We start from the raw sequence: 22,378 nt of genomic DNA, 5'->3' as shown, positions 1-22,378 counted from the left end.
CCAAGGAGTTGAGCGAATAATTCAATTGGCCCGTGGCTGCGCTGAGGTCATAAAGCCGGGTAACGTCACCCCCACGTGGCTGGTACGGTATTTTACAACCGCAGCAGGAAGGGCGAGCCAGCAGGTGTCTGGCTGCAGCTCTGTGACAGAAGATCTCTGCTCTCCAACCAGGGTAAGAATTAGAGTGGACTGGAAAACTGGAAAACCCCGGGGCTGGGAGGTGGGATGAGTTCGAAGGGGTGAGGGGTCTACTCATCCTCCACGCCTCTTCTCAGGTTGGTACATGAGCTGTTTCAGTTCAGATGAAAGGGTGGTCAGTTTGGTTGCTCCGCACCTAGCACAGAGGAACCTGACGGGCTATGGTCCGTAGGGTCGCAAGGAGCCGGACACGACTGAAACGACTTACCTAGCACACACCTAGGCACCAAAGATTCTACATCCTCTCCAGGGTGTCCTGTTGAAATTCTTTACCTATCTGAAAAGTAAATCATTCAGTGCATGTGAAACACTCTGGGACATAGCAGAAGGCTGAAGTCATTTCTAGCTCTGGCTTTTCATGAGATCAAACTAAGAGCTTTGGATTTTATTTATGTAATGAATGAACAGTTATTAGAAACTGTTTATTATAAACAATTAGGATTATGGCTGTGGACTCTTCTGGATTTTATGTAATCTGCTGGCTTCCAGGAAAAAATATGAAGAAATATAGGTGGGACCCTTCCCCCAGATCCACTCAATGCATGCCCAACTATATATAGAAATTACTTTCTAGAGAGTGTATGGGTTGGAGGTATAAATAAGGAGTTGGGAGTCTTCAAAATATATTTTATATGTTATATTTATATTTTGAAGTCTTCAAAATATCACAGTATACTGTGATATTCCAAGAAAATTAGTCAACCAACAGTTAACTGAGCTTTTTTAAGAAGGCCACATCTTTGTTAATGTGTGAAGGAAATACCAGGACATCAAAACACAATCTGATCTCAGAAGGAGATTATGGTCTTAGTGATAAGATCCAATAAATGCAGTAAATTATTGGAGAAAATATCAACTAAATAATTGAGTCAAGTTGTAAGTTTGTGACAGATTGTTGATCTACCTATCTCTTCTTCCAGCTTCCCTGGTGGCTTCAGATGGTAAAGAATCTGCCTGCAATGCAGGAGACTCAGTTCTGATCCCTGGGTCAGGAGGATCCCCTGAAGAAGGGACAGGCTACCCACTCAATATTCTTTCTTGGAGAATTCCATGGACAAAGGAGCCTGGCGGGCTATAGTCCATGGGGTAACAAAGAGTCAGACACAGCTGAGCAGCTAACACTTTCACACACACACACCTCTCCTTCGTGTCTTTGTTTTAAATGTTCTCTTTTCCCTTGTTCTAGGATTATGAAACCATACACCATGCTCTTCCTGCAGACACTGTAGAAGAACCATGTAACCCTGGTCTTATACGAAAGGGCACAGTGCTTTTCCATTTGTAAGTATCCAAGGAAAATAATGGGATCCATGAATGTGGGTTTAGAGGAATAAAATAACAACTTTTCTTTAAATATACTCTCACAAAAAGTGTCATTGCTTTCATTGATGCGACAAAAACGATTATAGGCTGGGTGAGTGAGGGCGTGGGAGAGGAAAGAGGCAAAGAAGAGTATGTGGCATCTTTTGTCTACTGAATTATGGAATTATGGGTTACCTAATGCAAACCTATAACATGATTAAGCTATACAAAATCATCAGGCTCATGTGTATGTCTTTCAATGAGTGATGAGGATACAACAGCCCAGATGTTAGATCATTTTCCTATAGTTAGCCAGAAAGTCTCCAGTGACACTGGGCCTTGAATGTAAGAATATATGATTAGATTATACTGATTTTTTCTTCTGACACCTGGAAGTAAAAGCAGGTTTTATAAACACTTCTAAAACCAGCAATTCAAACAGTATGCATTTACTTAGAGAGAGTATGATCTCAGCAGACTACCACTCATTGCAAAGGATAATAATAAAAATATTAATCATTTCCTTTTATTGAGTATTCTATACCAGGCAATGTATTAGGTGTTTTGTGTATATTATGTCATTCAGTGTTCAAAACAAACCTATGATATGATAATCCACAGTCTATAGGAAAGAAAACTAAAGCTCAGAAAAGATTTCCCAGAACTGATGCTTTCCAAAGACTATCCAATAAACTGTAGAAAGTTGGTAAATGAGAAGCAAAAGTCATGGAAAGCTGAGCACGGATGTTCAGCTTTAAGGTAAGATCCGGGTTACTGCCACAGTGAATAACCAGTCTTCAGAGCTTATTATAAAAATACTCAGCCAAAAGGCAGCATCTATCCCCAAGAAAAAGAAATGCAAAAAAAGCAAAATGGCTGTCTGAGGAGGCCTTAAAAATATCTGTGAAAGAAGAGAAGCAAAAAGGAAAGATATTCCCATTTGAATGCAGAATTCTAAAGAATAGCAAGGAGAGATAAGAAAGCCTTCCTCAGCGATCATTGCAAAGAAATAGAGGAAAACAATGGAATGGGAAAGACTAGAGATCTCTTCAAGAAAGTTAGAGATACCAACGGAATATTTCAAGCAAATATGGGCACAATAAATGACAGAAATGGTATGGACCTAACAGAAGCAGAAGATATTAAGAAGAGGTGGCCACAATACACAGAAGAACTGTACAAAAAAGATCTTCCTGACCCAGATAATCACGACGGTGTGATCACTTACCTAGAGCCAGACATCCTGGAATGTGAAGTCATGTGGGCCTTAGGAAGCATCACTATGAACAAAGCTAGTGGAGGTGATGGAGTTCCAGTTGAGCTATTTCAAATTCTAAAAGATGATGCTGTGAAAATGCTGCAGTCAGTATGCCAGCAAATTTGGAAAACTCAGCAATGGTCACAGGACTGGAAAAGGTCAGTTTTCATTCCAATCCCAAGGAAAGGCAATGCCAAAGAATGCTCAAACTACCACACAATTGCACTCATCTCACATACTAGTAAAGTAATGCTCAAAATTCTCCAAGCCAGGCTTCAGCAATACATGAACCATGAACTTCCAGATGTTCAAGCTTGTTTTAGAAAAGGCAGAGGAACTAGATATCAAATTGCCAACATCCACTGGATCATCGAAAAAGCAAGAGAGTTTCAGAAAAACATCTATTTCTGCTTTATTGACTATGCCAAAGCCTTTGACTGTGTGGATCACAATAAATTGTGGAAAATTCTGAAAGAGATGGGAATACCAGACCACCTGACCTATCTCTTGAGAAACCTGTATGCAGGTCAGGAAGCAACAGTTAGAACTGGACATAGAACAACAGACTGGGTTCTAAATTGGGGAAGGAGTATGTCAAGGCTGTATATTGTCACCCTGCTTATTTAACTTATATGCAGAGTACATCATGATAAACCCTGGGCTGGAGGAAGAACAAGCTGAGGTCAAGATTGCCAGGAGAAATATCAATAACCTCAGATATGCAGATGACACCACCCTTATGGCAGAAAGTGAAGAAGAACTAAAGAGCCTCTTGATGAAAGTGAAAGAGGAGAGTGAAAAAGTTGGCTTAAAGCTCAACATTCAGAAAACTAAGATCATGGCATCTGGTCCCATTACTTCATGGCAAATAGATGGGGAAACAGTGGAAACAGTGGCTGACTTTATTTTTCTGGGCAACAAAATCACTGCAGATGGTGATTTCAGCTATGAAATTAAAAGATGCTTACTCCTTGGAAGGAAAATTATGACCAACCTAGATAGCATATTTAAAAGCAGAGACATTACTTTGCCAACAAAGGTCCGTCTAGTCAAGGCTATGGTTTCTCCAGTGGTCATGTATGGATGTGAGAGTTGGACTATAAAGAAAGCTGAGTGCCGATGCTTTTGAACTGTGGTGTTGGAGAAGACTCTTAAGAGTCCCTTGGACTGCAAGGAGATCCAACCAGTACATCCTAAAGGAGATCAGTCCTGGGTATTCATTGGAAGGACTGAGGTTGAAGCTGAAACTCGAATACTTTGGCCACCTCATGAGAAGGGTTGACTCATTGGAAAAGACCCTGATGTTGGGAAAGATTGAAGGCAGGAGGAGAAGGGGACGACAGAGCATGAGATGGTTAGATGACATCACCAACTCAATGGACGTGAGTTTGGGTAAACTTTGAGAGTTGGTGATGGACAGGGAGGCCTGGCATGCTGTGGTTCATGGGGTCTCAAAGAATTGGACACGACTGAGCAACTGAACTAACTGAACTGAGAGTTTAGTATGCATAGGAAAAGTGAGAATATGCTTGACTTGTGTGCATGCTCAGTTGCTCAGTCATATCTGATTCTTTGTGACCCTATAGACTGTAGCTTGTCAGGCTGCTCTGTCCTTGGGATTCTCCAGGCAAGAGTGGATTGCCATTTCCTCCTTCATGAGATCTTCCCCACCCAAGGATTGAACCTGTGTCTCCTGCATTTCCTGCATTGACAAGCAGATTCTTTACCACTGAGCCACCTGGGAAGCCCTGTTCTTTACTTACTCATGTTAAAAGCTAAATGGAAGCTAAATAATGTCAAAAACAACATCAGATAACTGGCAATGGAATTGGAAGCCATTGGTGTAAAAAAAATTCTGTTTTGGAAATGTATTGATTTAGATTTACTTGAAAATCAGAATGTTCTAAAACAGAAATAGATGTAACATATATTGTGCTTTAATCTCCTCTGCACACTTTTTCTTCCTACAGACAAAGCAGACTCTTCATCCTGCTCTGAAAACCAACAGTAAGGCATAACTCATTTATTTAAATGTGAACATTTTGTCAATCATTTTTATTTTGCCAGTGGTAAAATCATATGTTTAATAAATGTATCCATGATTTTCAAGCTTAATGGATAAATGTTAATTGAGAGAATGATCTTGGGTCAATTCTACTCTTACTATGCCAAGTTGAAACAAATGAATTTTTTACATCTGATTCTGAAATACATAATATAAGTTCCCCTTTTTTGGAAAATTTTTTCCAAAAGTTTCCAATTTTTGGATATGTAAGTTTCTATTTTTTACTTTGAAACAATTATACTAAAACTATGTTTAATAGAGAAATGTAAAATATGACAGTCTGTATATATTATATACCCTTCCATGTTAGTGATTTTTATTACGAACATATACATTTATATATTAACATAGGGATTGTTAAAATAAAGTATCTCCATTAGACTGCAAAATGATTGATTTTTCCCAGTAGAAACTATATTTTCCTTTCAATGTGCATTGACTTGGACATCATAATTGGATGAAGGTTAATTTCTAACACTCAGTTCAGTTCAGTCGCTCAGTCATATCCGACTCTTTGAGACCCCGTGAACTGCAGCATGCCAGGCCTCCCTGTCCATCACCAACTCCCAGAGTCCACCCAAACCCAGGTCCATTGAGTCGGTGATGCCATCCAACCATCTCATCCTCTGTCGTCCCCTTCTTCTCCTGCCCTCAATCTTTCCCAGCATCAGGGTCTTTTCAAATGAATCAGCTCTTCACATGAGGTGGCCAAAGTATTGTTGGAGTTTCAGCTTCAACATCAGTCCTTCCAATGAATACCCAGGACTGATCTTTAGGATGGACTGGTTGGATCTCCTTGCACTCCAAGGGACTCTCAAGAGTCTTTTCCAACACCACAGTTCAAAAGCATCAATTCTTCAGCGCTCAGCTTTCTTTATAGTCCAACTCTCACATCCATATATGACCACAGGAAAAACCATAGCCTTGACTAGATGGACCTTTGTGGACAAAGTAATGTCTCTACTTTTTAATATGCTGTCTAGGTTGGTCATAACTTTCTTTCCAAGGAGTAAGTGTTACTTTAAAACTTTTCATTGGCATAGGTCAATTAACTCTGCTATAAGCCTCAATCCCTTCATTGGCAAAATATTGCCATACCTACCAAGGTATGAGAGTGAGATTAGACATTGCATTTTACCATAAACTATCCATAAATGTTCATTCCTCTCCCTTTGAAGATCATACTATTGAGATGAAAGGCAATACATGGAATAAGTATGAATTGTCTACTCTTTACAAATTAATAAGAACTAAGAAGTACTGGCTTCTCTGGTAGCTCAGATGGTAAAGAATCCACCTGCAATGCAGGAGACCCAAGTTCAATTCCTGGGTCAGGAAGATCCCATGGAGAAGGAATAGGCTACCCACTCCAGTATTCAGGCCTGGAGAACTCCATGGGCTGTATAGTCCATGGGGTTGCAAAGAGTCGGACATGACTGAACGACTTTCACAAGAAGTACTGCAGATAAATAATTTAGAATTTTCTTTCCCTCCAAGAATTTGGGAGTACCAATTTCACAGGAAGAGAGCTAATCAAGGTATCATTCCTTAATTTACAAAGTGAGCAGTTTATATGACTAATGGTGGAGAGGGAATATGAGTTCTTCCTAAACTTAGTTCTTGTTGCTTTATCTAAAGGACCAAGGATTTTTTGACACATTGAGGAAGGGAAACCTGGGCAACCCAATGCTGAGTGTGGTTTTAAAAATTAATAAAGATATTAAACCACCTTTCTACCTAATCATGGATTCAGCAGGTTTGAACAGCCTGGACTTTCAGTACATTTGTTTTATTTGCATTTTTTCTATACTCGGAAATTTGATAATATAGACAGGTATAAGGAAAAAAATAAACATCACTTCTAATGCCTCTGTTGGAGAAATAACTGCTAATAAAGTATTTGTACATTTATTTCTGTGTAGTCACAACCCTGAAATCTTGATTAGAGTTGTTTGTAAATAAAAAGACAAACATCTAGTTTTCATAGAGAAGAGGAAACTAAGAGATGGTATACACTGAAAATAAGCTTTCCTCAAAATTGAACCGAATAACCAATTGTTGCTATTGTTCTGTTGCTCAGTTGTGTCTGACTCCTTGCAACCGCATGGACTGTAGCATACCAGGCTTTTCCGTTCTTCACCATCTCCTGAAGCTTGCTCATGTCCATTGAGTCAGTTATGCCATCCAACCATCTCATCCTCTGTCATCCCCTTCTCCTCCTGCCTTCAATAATCAATGCAGGATCATAATTATCTGTGAAGAAACCTGTTTTTTTTTTTCCCGTATTTTCTTTCTGATGAGTTCAGGAGCAATAGAACTGAGCAGAAAAAAGATAGTATGTCCCTTGCCTTTACAGGTTTAATTCAAGGGCAACTGTCATGTTCTTCAGCTTATTGTTTCTAAAAGGGGTGGTTCCACTAGGATTCCTCTGGCACCGTATGGTAATTCTCTCTTGTTACATTACTTATGAATTTGGGAATCACAGCTCAGTTGAAATAACCAATATAATTACATTCGTTCTTCCATCTTAGTCAGAGGTCCCTGTACTACATGTTTTGATGCAGATCTGTGTTCTCTTTGACTTACTTCCTAGCAATGGCTTTACTCCCAGTGGTGCTGTTTCTGACCGCTGTGCTGCTTCCATCTTTCCCCACCGAAGGAAAGGTAAGGTTAAAATCAAAAATCTTTCCAGAGCTCTTTGGGATGGCAAAAAGTGGAAAGTAGAGAGTGGAAAAAGTGAGTGTCTGGTACATCGCAGAGTACCCCCTCATAGCTCAAAGGACTTAATTATCTAGATGAAAGTTTAAGGATGCTATCAGTCACACAAGGCTATTGTGAAAACTTGAAATGTGACTTTTCCATAACAAGATAAAATATAGACCAAATTTCAAAGATTTAGTATTTAAAAAAAAAGAGAGAGAAATATTTCAGTATTTTTATATTGGGTACGTGATGAAATAATCTGGAAAATTAATATAGTGGGTCTTTACGGTTGTAAAGAAATTAACACAATTTTGGTGGCTTTGCACAAAGAAATTTATTCTCTCACAGTTCTGAAGGCCAGAAGTGTGAAGTCCAGGTATCAGCAGGGCCATGCTCCCTCTGGAGGATCCAAGAGGAAGTCTGTTCAGTGTCTCTCTCCTGGCCTCTGGCGGTTTCTACCAGTCTTTGGTGTCCTTGGCTTCTGGCTGTATCACTGCAATCTCTGCCTCCATCTTCACATCACCTTCTCCTCTCTGTGTCTCTTATAAAGGCACATGTCACTGGATTCATTTTTCATTCAGTATTGGTCTCTGTCCTTAGGAACATAATAAGCAGACAGGAAAAATGCACGCATGATGAGATGATGGTGATAAAATGTAGTCAGACCCACGTTCACATGATTTGCAGAGTTTTGAGGGGACTCAATGCCAAAGAATGTTCAAACTACTACACAATTGCACTCATCTCAGTTCAGTTCAGTTCAGTCACTCAGTCACGTGCGACTCTTTGCGACCCCATGAACCACAGCACGCCAGGCCTCCCTGTCCAACACCAACTCCCAGAGCCTACCCAAACTCATGTCCATTGAGTCAGTGATGCCACCCAACCATCTCATCCTCTGTCGTCCCCTTCTCCTCCTGCCCTCAATCTTTCCCAGCATCAGGGTCTTTTCAAATGAATCAGCTCTTCGCATCAGGTGGCCAAAGTATTGGAGTTTCAGCTTCAACATCAGTCCTTCCAATGAACACCCAGGACTGATCTCCTTTAGGATGGATTGGTTGGATCTCCTTGCAGTCCAAGGGACTCTCAAGAGTCTTCTCCAACACCACAGTTCAAAAGCATCAATTCTTCGGTGCTCAGCTTTCTTCACAGTCCAACTCTCACATGCACACATGACTACTGGAAAAACCATGGCCTTGACTAGATGGACCTTTGTTGGCAAAGTAATGTCTCTACTTTTTAATATGCTGTCTAGGCTGGTCATAACTTTCATCTCACACTCTAGCAAAATAATGCTCAAATTCCCCAAGCCAGGCTTCAACAGTACATGAACCAAGAACTTCCAGATGTTCAAGTTGGATTTAGAAAAGGCAGAGAAACCAGAGGTCAAATTGCCAACATTCATTGAATCATTGAAAAAAACAAGCGAGTTTCAGAAAAACATCTACTTCTGCTTTGTTGACTACATCAAAGCCTTAGACTGTGTGGATCACAACAAACTGTGGAAAATTCTTCAAGATATGGGAATACCAGACCACCTTACCTGCCTCCTGAGAAATTTGTATACAGGTCAAGAAGCAACAGTTAGAATCAGACATGGAACAACAGACTGGTTCCAAATTGGGGAAGGAGTATGTCAAGGCACTATACTGTCACCCTGCTTATTCGGCTTTTATGCGGAGTACATCATGCGAAATGCTGGGCTGGATAAAGCACAAGCTGGAATCAAGATTGCCAGGAAAAATATCAATAACCTCATATATGCAGATGATACCACCCTTATGGCAGAAAGTGAAGAAGTACTAAAGAGCCTCTTGATGAAAGTGAAAGGGAAGAGTGAAAAGTTGGCTTAAAACTCAACATTCAGAAAACTAAGTTTATGGCATCTGGGCCCATCACTTCATGGCAAATAGGTGGGAAACAATGGAAACAGTGACAGACTTTTTTTGGGGGGGGGTGATTCCAAAGTCACTGCAGATGGTGACTGCAGCCTTGAAATTAAAAGACGCTTACTCCTTGGAAGAAAACCTATGACAAACCTAGACAGCATACTAAAAAGTAGAGACATTACTTTGCCAACAAAGGTCCGCCTAGTCAAAGCTATGGTTTTTCCAGTAGTCATGTATGGATGTGAGAGTTGGACTATAAAAAAGCTGAGCACCAAAGAATTGATACTTTTGAACTGTGGTGTTGGAGAAGATTCTTAATAGTCCCTTGGACTGCAAGGAGATCAAACCAGTCAATCCTAAAGGAAATCAGTCCTGAATATTCATTGGAAGGACTGATGCTGAAGCTGAAGCTCCAATACTTTGGCCACCTGATGTGAAGAACTGACTCATTGGAAAAGACCCTGATGCTGGGAAAGATTGAAGGCAGGAGAAGGGGACGACAGAGGATGAGATGGTTGAACTGCATCAATGACTCAATGAACATGAGTTTGAGTAAACTCCGGGAGTTGGTGATGGACAGAGAGGCCTGGTGTGCTGCAGTCCATGGGGTCTCAAAGAGTCGGACACGACTGAGTGACTCAGCTGAACTGATGGGACTCAATACTAGAGGAGCAGAGAAGAACTTACTCAAGGTGTCAAGGGAAAATCAACAAAGGACCCCATCTGTTCAGACTTATACTTCAAAATTTTACTCATGCTCATGTAATATCAGCCTTTTTTGTAAATTTAGGCTATCTAATTGCTAGACCTTGTGGGAACAATTCACATACCCTACTCCATCTCCAGGTTTAGGACTCAACCCTCCCCCAGCACACACACACAATGATACACCAAGAATATCTGCACCTGGTTTAATACATTATCAATTATATTTCTGTTACTAAAAGGAACAAAGCCAGGTATGGTACACTGATTGGATGGCTTTGCTTCCTCCAAATGGCCTTGGAGATTTTTTTTTAATGGGGTATTTTGAGTGATTCCATAAAATCTACCTACAACAGAATCATTTTACTAGAATATTGAATGCACTTTGACTGAACCTAAACATTCTTAATCTAAAGACATTGCTTCTCTAAGAACCAATACCATGTCAGGTCAAACTTACCCTTAAAGTCCAGCGTGATTCTTGAGTCTCGCTCTTATCCCCCTGCGGCAGCATGTAGATGAATCTGTCTTAATGTTCTTGTTGTATGGCTTTGTAGGCAAATTATAAAATATTATAAAGCATTATCACTCATATATTGAGAAAAATCACATTGAGAGTTCCCCTGAAACTCAAAATTGGCATTCGTAGCTTCAAAAGAGTTTTTAATTTGTCATGCCATGAATTACATCCCCAATCTCAAAGCTTGAAACTATCTCTTTCCTATTTGTCATTGCTTTGGCTCAGTTCATTGACAATGCTTACCAATTCACAGTGTCCTGAATGGAACATTTTGTAAAGTAATCCCTGGTTCCTTAAATTAACTTACTTCCTCTTAAATGCAATTTTTAAAAAATGTTTTAAAAAATAACCTTACTTTTATTTCCCTTTAGGATCCATCCTTTACTGCTCTGATAACCACTCAAACTCAAGTCCAAAGAGAAATTTTAAATAAACACAATGAACTAAGGAAATCAGTCTCTCCACCTGCCAGCAACATGCTAAAGATGGTAAGAAGCAAGAATGTAAAGAAAGTAGGGTGAACCAGAGTTGGTAAGAGTAGGCAGCTGGTAACTGGCCTGTGTTAAAAATTTTGTGGCTTACAAATTTCTGTCTCTATTTTTTAATTTCATTTAGCTGTGTCATGGGCAGGGCAGAAATGAGTTTCCCTTTATAATGGTTAAATAGCTTGTCAAAGTTATAAGGCAATAAAATGGGGAAGGCAGACCTAGAAGCCAAGTCTTCAGACATCAAATGTGAAGTCATTACATTTTTTTTGTTCACTATCTTCCTCAGTCGAAAATAAAGAAATCTCCTATCTTTCAGGATCAATGCCTTGTAGGGTGAATATTATACCAGTCCATTTTCCAGGAAATAGTCCATAAAAACTATCATCTACCATGTGGACACAGTGGGCTACAAATGGAATTGGCAATAACCTGGGTCTGCTTATTACCGTTGAAATGTAGATACACTCCCTCACATGTTAATTAGTATTAAGAGTAGCACCATTACTGAAAGATCTTAGGTGTGGCTGCTAGGCTATCAGAATCAGATAATATTGTATTATCTTAGGTGTTTCTCTCATTAAATATATCACCTGGGGACTTGACTTTGTAAGGTAACTGGCACTGGGGCAGATAAAGACACACATATGCAAATAAAAAAATATTTTAATACCAGTGACAATTAGATAATATTATAACTTAGATGATAATATAAATTTTGGCCAACCTAGCATATCTACAGAAATTTTAAGGTAGTGCAAAATCAGCCTACCAATCAGATTTTAAAGCATGTACTTCACTGGAGTTGAATCTTTGTGTCTTTTGTTTTTCTTGGGATGTTTAGGAATGGAGCAGAGACGTGACAGCAAATGCCCAGAAGTGGGCAAACAAGTGCACTTTAGAACACAGCGATCCAGATGAACGAAAGACCAGTACGTAAATCAATAAATGTTTGCTGAATAAATGAGCAAATAAAATATGGGACAAATAAAATAGGTTAGACCACTCTGGGGCATTGTACTAAGAAGACTTTGCGAATAAATATATGGCTGTATTTTTAAAACAAAGTGCCTGTATATGGAGAGATGCATACTCGTACTAGATATGTACTAGTACACAAAAAAGTACTATATTGTGTTTGTTGATTGCTTCCATTATGCAGATTTATTTCTTAAGCAGCATCTCATTTGTTCCCCTTGACCAGCTCATGGTAAAGAGGTCATGCATAATCATTTTTCCAATTTTCAAGACTAAAATATAAGGATGTGGAAGGAATGTATTATGCAAAAACAGAACAGGAAAGAGTGTCATACATTGGAAAATTAACCAGGCTTCCTAATTTCTCATCCTTTGCCTTTTCTGTGTAGCTGTTTGGTGTTTTGAAATCCATTTCTTTTGCATTCACAAAGTATATTAAAATATGTTGAATTTTCCTAAATTTTACACTAAAAATATATAAGCTTTTTAAAATCAGGATAGATATTTTGGGTGTGTTGATTCATTTTTTAAATTTCTGATAACAAACTGTCAAATATTTCATATAGACTATGTGCCTATAATGTGTAGAATAATAGACTCAAAAAATTATAAGACATATCAAGGATCATAAAAACCATGGAAGAAAAAAAACTTGTATGCATAAACATTACATAAAATAGTTTACATTATCAAGCATGATATGTACATAGACAAGCCCAGTTTAAAAGCAGTGAATAGCTTACCTGTTATTTCAGCAGAATTATTATTGTTTATATTGTTGGATGCAAGCATTATGATGAAATTATAAGAAGTGACTGCATTCAGTAGACTATTGGAACAAATGGCCTTAAAGATCCAAGTCTACTGTTAGATTCTTAGTTTCTGTCTTTGCCTATCAAAGGAGGTATTCACAAACATTTCATACTCTCTTTAGGCAGCACACAGACATTGTATTTCAAGTCACCAAAATGTAAATACTAAATGAGGGCTAAAAAAGGTAAAGGAAAATTTTCTGGACTACAAGGTACTTATTTCTTTTTCAAATTATTTTTTGTGGTAAGAACACATTTTTTCAATCTTTAAAAAAGATATTATGATGGTAAAGACTCAACATGAGATCTACCCTCTTAAGAAATGTTTAAGTGTATAATACAATATTGTTAACTACAGATGCCTTGTGGTCCATCAGATATCTAGAACTTATTCATCTAGCTTCCCTGAAAGTTTATGCCCATTGTTTAGTAACTCCCCATTCTCCCTTCCCCCAAGCCCAGCAACCACCATGCCGCTTTTAGATTCTATGAATTGAACCACCATGCCGCTTTTAGATTCTAGGAGACACTTCACAATGATGGAATCAGGCACTCATTGTCTGTCTGTGACTAGGTGGTTTCACTTAGCATAATGTTCTCAGGGCTCATCCACGTTGTTGCATGTTGCAGAATTTCCTTCTTTTCTGAGGATGAATGATGTTCCATTGTATGTATATGCCACGTTTTGTTTATCCATGCATCTTCTGGTGGACCCTTGGGTTGTTTCCACATCTTGGCTGTCACGAATAGTGCTGCAATGAACATAACAGTGCAAATATCTCCTCGAGATCCTGATTTCAGTTCTTGTGAATAAATACTCAAACTCAGGACTGCTGGATCATTTGATAGTTCTACTTTTAATATTTTGAGGAAGTTCCCTACTGTTTCTCACAGCAGCTGTACCATTTTGCATTCTCACCAACAGAATATACAAGGATTCCAATTTCTCCACATCCTCGCTCTCACGTGCTATCTTTTGTTTTTTTTTAATAACATCTTGACAGGGGTAAGGTTATATATTTCACTGTGGTTTTGATCTGCATTTTCCTGATGATTACTGACTTTTGAGTGCCTTTGCATATACCTGTTGGGCATTTGTACATTATTTTTGGAAAAATGCCTCTTCAAGTCCATTGTGGTCAGAAAAGATTCTCAGTCATTTCCTCAGGAAGCTCCCAGGAAAAAAAAATGACTTTCTGGACATTCCATCCAATTCTTTCTCTCCCCAGGGAGAGGCTAGCCACTAGGGTATTTTGTTTGCTCACTCTGTGCTGAACCAGGAAGGGAAGTTATGGCAACCGCCAGCCCAAATCTCTGTCTCTGTTCTTATTAGCCCCAGACAGTGAGTTTATGCTAGGTCTTGTTAGCATTCCAAAATGGGCAAGTCAGGAGGCGGTTCTTCAGGCAGCCTCTGGAAAATGCGTGGCATCAGGTAACCAACTTCTTACCTCCCCAGGGGGAAGCAGGCAGTTGAGGTCTTTTTCTGCTTACTCTGTGCTGAGCTGTAGGAAAGGGCTGTGATATCTCTCAATCCAAATTGCCAACTGTGTTCTCCCCCAGGGAGCAAGATAGTGCTCCAGGACTGGCAGGGAAGGTGCCAGTTCTTTGGGTAACCCCAGAGAAATTGGAGCACTGTACACATTGATCAACTCTACCTCCCAGGGTGGAGTTCAGAGCTAAGATTTTTCATCTGTTTGCTCTGGCGCTGACTCAGGAGGAGTTATGGGATCTATCAGCCCAGTCACTATCTCCCTTTTTACCTGACTATCAGAGCTCCAACACTAGCAAGACAGAAGCCAGCCCTGTGGGGAAAATTTGGGTTGCGGGACACATGAACCAACTCCTTCCCTCCCCTGGGAGAAGCTGGAAGCTAAGGAGTCTCTTCTGATCATATGGCACTGTGCTTAGGGTAGGGACTCTTGCAAGAGGGTTTTCCAATCTCCCTACTTCAGGGAGTCTGGTTGTATATCCTTCAGAGTATGAAGCCTTAAAATTTGTTTCTGGATTTCTCACGCGGGCAATCAGTTCATGAATTGTTGCTGAGTCAGTGTGTCTGTTGAGGGTAGGAGAGGCCAAAGCTTCCTGTCCCAACATTCTGCCGATGTCACCTTCTGCAAAGTCCTTCCTGCCTAACTCCCTGAGGAGGGTTTGGCTTTCAGACATCATGATTTATTGATTAAGGAAAGATCAACAAGTTTTGAAAGTTGTTTTCCTCCTGATGTCAGTTGCCTCTTGATTACAGGTCTTAAAGGCTATCTTGGGGGACTTCCTGGTGGTTGTTAACACTCTGAGCTTCCAGTATAGGGGGCTTGGGTTCAATCCCTGTTTGGAGAACTAAATTCCCGCATGCTCTGTGGCACAGCCAAAAAAAAAAAGACTGCCTATAAACTTTTTTCCCTGAAGTTTACACAAATCATAATCATAAATAGTTATTCTAACTCTTAGATGTGAAAAATCACTACTAAGTGTGAGTAAGAGGAAAGAAATAATAGAAGTTGTTTGCTGCCTTACTCAAGCTTACAATACAAAGCCGAAAGCACACACATTATACATATAAAGGATTTAGCATGAAAAAGAATGCATCTTTGACAATCCAGAAGGAGAAGGATTTGTTTCGTTTTAATTTTTATTGAAATAAAGTTGATTTACAATGTTGTGTTAGTTTCAGATGTACAGTAAGTTGATTCAAATATACATATATATAAATATATATATTCTTTTTTTACATTCTCTTCCACTATAAGTTATTACAAGATATTGGGTATCGTTCCCTGTGCTATACAGTAGGTCCTTGTTAGAATAAAGTCTTCTCGACCTAGTCAAAGGTTGCACGTTGTGACCAGTCTCAGTGGGCTAGGTAGATCTATCTTACCTTTACCTTTGTAATTGATTAGGAATGGAAGCCCTTTTTTAATGTAATACAGTTAGAAAATACAGGCGGAGTTTGAAGGGTAACATTCTTGTGTTCATATAGTTGAGTTCTCTCGCCACGCATGTTTGTTGTTGTCTTCATAATGATCTGTTCCTCTTTAGGTACAAAATGTGGTGAGAATCTGTACATGTCAAGCGACCCTACTGCCTGGTCAGATGCAATCCAAAGCTGGTTTGAAGAGCGCCACGATTTTGTCTATGGCGCAGGACCAAAGAGCGCCAGTGCAATTGTTGGACATTATACTCAGGTAAGCGGAACAAATGAAAAACTTCGGCCACAGATGCTCTAACGGAAGAAGCTCCTCCAAATGCTGACGAACTCCAATGTTCACTTTAGGAGAAGAGCTTGAGTATAATAGAGTCCTGGCGTCTGGCTGGTATTTCATTTCAAACCGTCATTTTTACCACGGTCTGCAAAATTCTTGGCAGGGAAGTACAGTCTGTACTTCTCCAGCATTAGAAATGGATGAGGTAGTGAATGTACATGAAATTTAATATTTGTGAAGTTTGTGACTTTGTTTCAATAGTTTAAATATTTCCATAAGGCATATGGCTAAGAACGAGTCACTGTTTTACATTTGCTGTTATTTGTATTTTAATATTTACCCCTCTTCTTTAATGTACTCTCACGTATTCCCTTATGGATTTGTAGCTTGTCTGGTACTCATCTTTCCGTGTTGGATGTGGAATTGCCTACTGTCCCAATCAAGAGACTCTAAAATACTACTACGTTTGTCAATACTGTCCTGCGTAAGTATATACTTTTAAACTTTATACCAATAATTCATTGGCAATTTAATATTTTAAAATGCTCTTATATTTAACCAATCAAAATATAAAGCCTACTTCAATAAAGGGAAGGGATAAGTTTTTGGAAATGCTTTTTAAAATGAGATACATTCAACTTACCAGAGAAGAAATCAAGTTCTCAGTTCCTGAAACACTTTCCTCGGTTATGAATTGATGTCTTTTCTCTCAATTCCCTTTCCCTAGAGCTCAAGATTATTCCCTGAGCAGGTGTTATATACATTTCTCTAGATTTTGTGTCATTAATTCTTGTTAATTTCACACCTTAGGAAGGTGGAAGCTTGTTGGCTAAAGCAAGAGATAGAAGTAGAGTAGAAAATAAAGGATCGTAAATTGTGATTTCAGCCCTTTCTGCTAAAATATTCCTACTGCTACCTATCTTAAAACCATGCACGTTATTATCATTAGAAATGATTCATTCTTTGGGGTCTCAAAGGTTTTTCAAGAGATCTTTAATACATTTCAGAGTCCAAAAAGAGGTAACAACTTAAGCTTTTGTTTCTCAGAAGTTTTCACAAAAACTTCATAACAAAACTCTGTAACAATCCTTAAGATCTTTATTTATAGCAGGAAACATGCTTTTCAGTAAGCAAAATGTTTGAAGTTATGCAGAACAAAGCCTACAAATACACTGAAGACCTAACCTTAACATGTCTGTTAGTCTTGATTTCTTTTAAAACTTGGAATTCTTTACCACTACAGTCAAGGGGTCCCCAAAACCAGTCCTCCTACAGGATTTACTTGATACTATAGGTGACTCAGTTGGTAAAAAAATCTGCCTGCAATGCAGGAGACCACCTGCAATGCAAGATACCTGGATTCAATCCCTGGGTTGAGAAGATCCCCTGGAGAAGGAAATGGCAACCCACTCCAGTATCATTGTCTGGAAAATCCGATGGACAGAGGAGTCTGGGGGGCTACAGTCCGTGGGGGGTCACAAGACCCAGACACAACTTCATGACTAAACCACCATAGGCAACCAGGGACATGAACCTCCTGTTTGAGGAGTATGGCCTCCAAAGTCATTTTCCTGCAAACACCTGTCAGTGTTTAGTATTAATAGAAAGAATTGGTAGGTAATTTGGAGAAGGACAGTTGAGGCCTGATAAGATGCTGAACTGACCTCCTCCCATGGAGACAATGAATCTGCACCTACATACAGAGCAGGTCGTCCTGAAGAAGACATGAGGGCTGATTGAACGGCTACCGTACATAGAAGGACCGCATAGAAATGGGAGGAAAGATGGAGAATGGATCCAAACTCACTGCCTGGCTGTGAGAGACGAGGCATTTGGAGCCGGGCATCTGAAGTGAGAGTTGGCGTGAATAATGAGGACAAGCAGGTGTGAGAGAAACTCTGGAACACTTTTGTGTCTGCGTCATAATTCTTCCGAGGGCCACCACCACGCATACTGCTGTGTTCTGTGCAGGGAGACTGAGATGCAGATTCATTGCCTTGGGTTCTTGGCTCCCTTGACACTGTTGAGATTTGGATTCCCGTGTATTTTCCAATGAATTACATAAACAGTCAATAGGATAATGATTGTCAGTGAATTATAAATTAGTCAGTGTAATTGATTATACCCAACCAATTGATTGCATTGGTGTTTATCAAAACTTTTACAACTAAGGTTCTTTTTTTAGTAAAGATAAAAATCTCTTGCATACCACCTCTGAAAACTCACAAGCCTTCCCTAGCTCTTCTGGGCCCACAGACATGCACACCATAAACCACTTAAGTACCAGAACATCAACTAGAAATTAAATATATGTATATTTAATGTGATATATATATGGGAGCTTTGCTGTCCTTAGTTCATAGTAGAGAAATTTTGGTATTTATCCTCTTTTAAATATAAAATTATATTGTAACATTGAGTATTCTTTTTCACACTGCAACTCCCTACCACCAGGACCTTCCCCTGTCTATGTAAGGGATATATTTACTCCTAGTCAGCTCATTGAGGTGCATAGTCTTACCAGTTTGACTGAGGCTTCCCTGGTGGCTCAGATGGTAAAGAATCTGCCTGCAATGTGGGAGACCCGGGTTCGATCCCTGGGTTGGGAAGATTCCCTGGAGAAGGGAAAGGCTACTCATCCCAGTATTCTTGCCTGGGAAATCCCATGGGCAGAGGAGCCTGGCAAGCTACCATCCGTGGGGTCACAGAGAGTCCAGAGACACAACTTAGCTACTAAACAACAACTGGGAGATGAAAAATGTGTTGCCACAAACATTTACTCTGAAATCTTTAAACGAATTACGCCAACGTAGTTGCTCAGCCTGAAGAATTAGAGTCAAGGAGATGGGTCAATGTGTGTGAAGTGTCTCCTTAATTTGTATGTTATCTAATTACATGTTGGGAATTGTAATTTGTTAGTTTCGTTAACATGACTAAAAAACATTTCATAACTTAACATACATTGAGTGATTGATGTTGCTCTTGGCAACTAAACAGCAAAGTGAAAAATATTTAACGTTGTGCATTTTAAATTGCAGTGGTAATAACGTGAGTAAAAAGAATACCCCTTACCAGCAAGGAACGCCTTGTGCCAGTTGCCCTGGTAACTGTGACAATGGATTATGCAGTAAGTTTGAAATTATATAGTCAAACTAATTATAGTCAGGAATTTATATTTAGGGACTTCTCTGGCAGTCTAGTGGTTAAGACTCCATGCTTCCAATGCAGGAGACATGGATTTGATCCCTGGTTGAGGAACTAAGATCCCACATGCCCCACAGAGTGGTCAAAAAATTTTTTTAATTAAAAAAAAAAAAAGAATTGGTAGTTAATTTTCTTTTTATGGATTAAGAAACCTCTTAACAAATTTAAATAATGTCATGTCTTTATGCAAAAGACAGAACGATTACTCAGCAGAGTGTGTTTAAGTAAATATTTTACACACTTTGTATTCTTTGCAATGAAAAGAATACAGACATACCTCAGATATACCTCACTACAAGATAGAGATAACTATACAGAAAGTCACACACATTTGGGGGTTTCTCAGTACACATAAAAACTATTTTACACTATACTGTAGTCTGTTAAGTGTGAAGTAGTATTATGTCTAAAACCAATGTACATAAGTTAACATAAATAGTACTTTCAGAAAAATGACTCTAATAGATTAGCTTGATGCAAGGTCACCACAAACCTTCAATTTGTAAAAAGCAATACCTGCAAAGCACAATAAAGTGAAATGCAATAAAATGAGATATGCCTATATTACCATATGTAAGATGAAATGAAACATCTAGCATTCATTTGTTTTTGTGACCATGGAGAGCTCATTAACAGCTATACATCCATGCTTCTGATAAATAGTTTATTTTATCAACATTAATACCATTACCCCAAAGATCATATTTTGAAAGAGCAAAATGTATAAATTTAAGGATGTGAGACCACATTATGGCTCAGTCTACACAAACAATTTATTTTTGTGCAAACGAGTCCCTCAGGATGATTTATCTTTTTTTTCTATAGTATAATTAGAAGCATGGTGATTAACATAATAAATGATCATGATCCTATAATTTAATCATGATTGTGTGCACATTTTTAATGACAAAATCCAACCTGTACATGATATTGGTTCATCGAGTCCACGAACATATTGTTGAAAGGGAAGGAAAATAAATGTTATAAATGTCATTTCTAAAGTTGTCATGATCTGAAACAAAAATAGCTGATGGATTTTTATAGTTGGGATACTTTTATTAAAATTATTACAAACAGTAGAACCTTCATATTCTCTGAGATTTTTACCTTCAGATGAATTCACCTTTAGTCCACATTCTTTCTTACTGAATTATAGAACTAGAATTCAGAATACTGATGATGTCAGAGCTATAAGTCGACTAGAGGAAAAATATCAACTTAAAAAAAATGTGGAATATTTCTACCTCTACTGAATGCTATACTTGCTAAGGAGCTTGGAATTTATCCTATTAGCAATAAGTACACAATTCAAAGGTTTTCAACAAAAGAGTGACGAGGTTAGAATAATGTTTTATAAAGAGCTCTCTAGCAATGGTGTGTAGAAACTATTGGATGGAATTCAGCTAGAAAACTGTTGAAAAACATGAATTAAAAAGAAATTGAGGGACTTCCCTGGTAGCCCAGTGGCTAAGACTCCAAGCTCCTAATACAGGGGCCTGGGTTTGATCCCTAGTCAGGGAATTAGATCCCACATGCCACAACTAAGACTCGGTGAAGCCAAATAAAGAAATTAAGAAATTGAATGTCTTGACTGCATTACTGGCAAAGTGAATGAGGAACAATGGACAGGGCTGAGAGACAAGACGTAGAATAGTCAGTGTTCGTTACCAGACTAGCTTACCAGTAGCTGCTGGTCTCAAGTGGTCTTTGAACACCGTGGCTAGTAAGATTAAGGAACTAAATTTTTAATTTCACCTAATTTAGAATAATTTAAGTTTCAATAGCTCTGTGTGGCTGGTATGTCCCACATTAGAGTCCGCAGGTATTTTCATTTCACACTCTTGGCTATGGGAGCAAAGTAGGTCAATTCATTTTAGAAACATATCACCAAGTTCAACATAAAAAGTGATGGGGTGATCAGTGCACTCAGCTAAGGCACCTTGTATGTCCCTCAAGCAATGGAAGGCCCTTCGTGGCTTAAGTGACCCTGACCTGCTTATCCAGTCTTACTGCCTCGTGTGTACACTCTGAATGTGTGGATTGCTTTGTTGCTACTGAGGAAAACGATAATGATATTAACTCATCTGTTTTGTTACAGCCAATACTTGCGAGTATGAAGATCTCCTCAGTAACTGTGATTCCTTGAAGAAAACAGCTGGCTGTGAACACGAACTGCTCAAGGAAAAGTGCAAGGCTACTTGCCTGTGTGAAGGCAAAATTTACTGAAATGCCCGATTTGCAACATGTAGGACTAAATGGAGAAAAGCTGCCTCATTTAGTTGACACATACCAGGAGGGAGACTGTAGACATGTTAGATATACATTTGATTCCCAACAGTAATGAACCGTTTTTCTCCTGGATATTTACAGAGATCCCTTTCATACAGCAATTTACAAAAGTAGCATTGTCTAGGATGACAGCTTTGGACTGATACAAACTTATCACGTTACCTTTAATTAATTGAATCAAGTTGAAGATTTTGAAAGCTGTACAACCACAAGACTTAGTCTGGATTAAAATAGTTACATGTTTCCTGAAACAACATCCCCCAAAAAAGAAGACTGTAACATGGTCACTCCTTAGAATGAATTCAAAAATTGACATCTACCTTTGTTTTCCAACCTCCTCTTTAAACAAAAACAACTTTAAGAATAAAGAACTTATCTAAGCAAACATAGGGATGTGATTTAAATAAATAAAATATAAAATCATACTTTATAATGTTTATACGTAACCCTAGTTAGACTCAGCCCAGATAAATGACGACACAAAGCAAATTTCTGAAAACAGCTGCCTATAAAATTAAATTTTAACAACAATAATAACAAAAAGAATCCGTTGTATTCTCATATGCTTTTTGTTTTTTGACTTTTTGATCTCCCCCTAACTGGTTTGGTAGGACTTCCTTGGTGGCTCAGATGGTAAAGCGTCTGCCTACAATGAGGGAGACCCGGGTTCAATCCCTGGGTCAGGAAGATACTCTGAAGAAGGAAATGGCAACGCACTCCAGTACTCTTGCCTGGAAAACCCCATGGACGGAGGAGGGTGGTAGGCTACAGTC

At 38.9% G+C, this 22,378-nt stretch overlaps 1 protein-coding gene across 6 annotated transcripts; it reads left to right on the top strand.

The window, feature by feature from the left end:
- The first annotated feature begins 81 nt into the window (after nt 1–81).
- On the top strand, nt 82–21,990 carry CRISP2 (cysteine rich secretory protein 2). 6 transcript variants are annotated; one of them, XM_081520820.1, is made up of 11 exons: nt 82–172; nt 1,119–1,139; nt 1,385–1,479; nt 4,729–4,765; nt 7,417–7,487; nt 11,012–11,128; nt 11,970–12,057; nt 15,949–16,094; nt 16,499–16,596; nt 19,151–19,239; nt 21,415–21,990. In XM_081520820.1, the coding sequence occupies exons 5-11, from the start codon at nt 7,419–7,421 to the stop codon at nt 21,540–21,542; spliced, it is 735 nt and encodes a 244-aa protein (XP_081376946.1). In that variant the 5' UTR covers nt 82–172; nt 1,119–1,139; nt 1,385–1,479; nt 4,729–4,765; nt 7,417–7,418; the 3' UTR covers nt 21,543–21,990. The 6 variants fall into 6 exon arrangements, with proteins under 6 accessions (XP_081376946.1, XP_081376947.1, XP_081376945.1 ...); XM_081520821.1 differs by having other exon boundaries at nt 1,119–1,284; XM_081520819.1 differs by lacking the exon at nt 1,119–1,139.
- Nucleotides 21,991–22,378: the final 388 nt, after the last annotated feature.

This window comes from Giraffa tippelskirchi, chromosome 8, assembly GCF_054371585.1.
Source record: "Giraffa tippelskirchi isolate mGirTip1 chromosome 8, T2T-mGirTip1v1.2.pri, whole genome shotgun sequence".
Taxonomy (NCBI): domain Eukaryota; kingdom Metazoa; phylum Chordata; class Mammalia; order Artiodactyla; family Giraffidae; genus Giraffa; species Giraffa tippelskirchi.
Note: the sequence above shows the minus strand (reverse complement) of the source record. Positions and strands in the feature narration are given on the sequence as shown.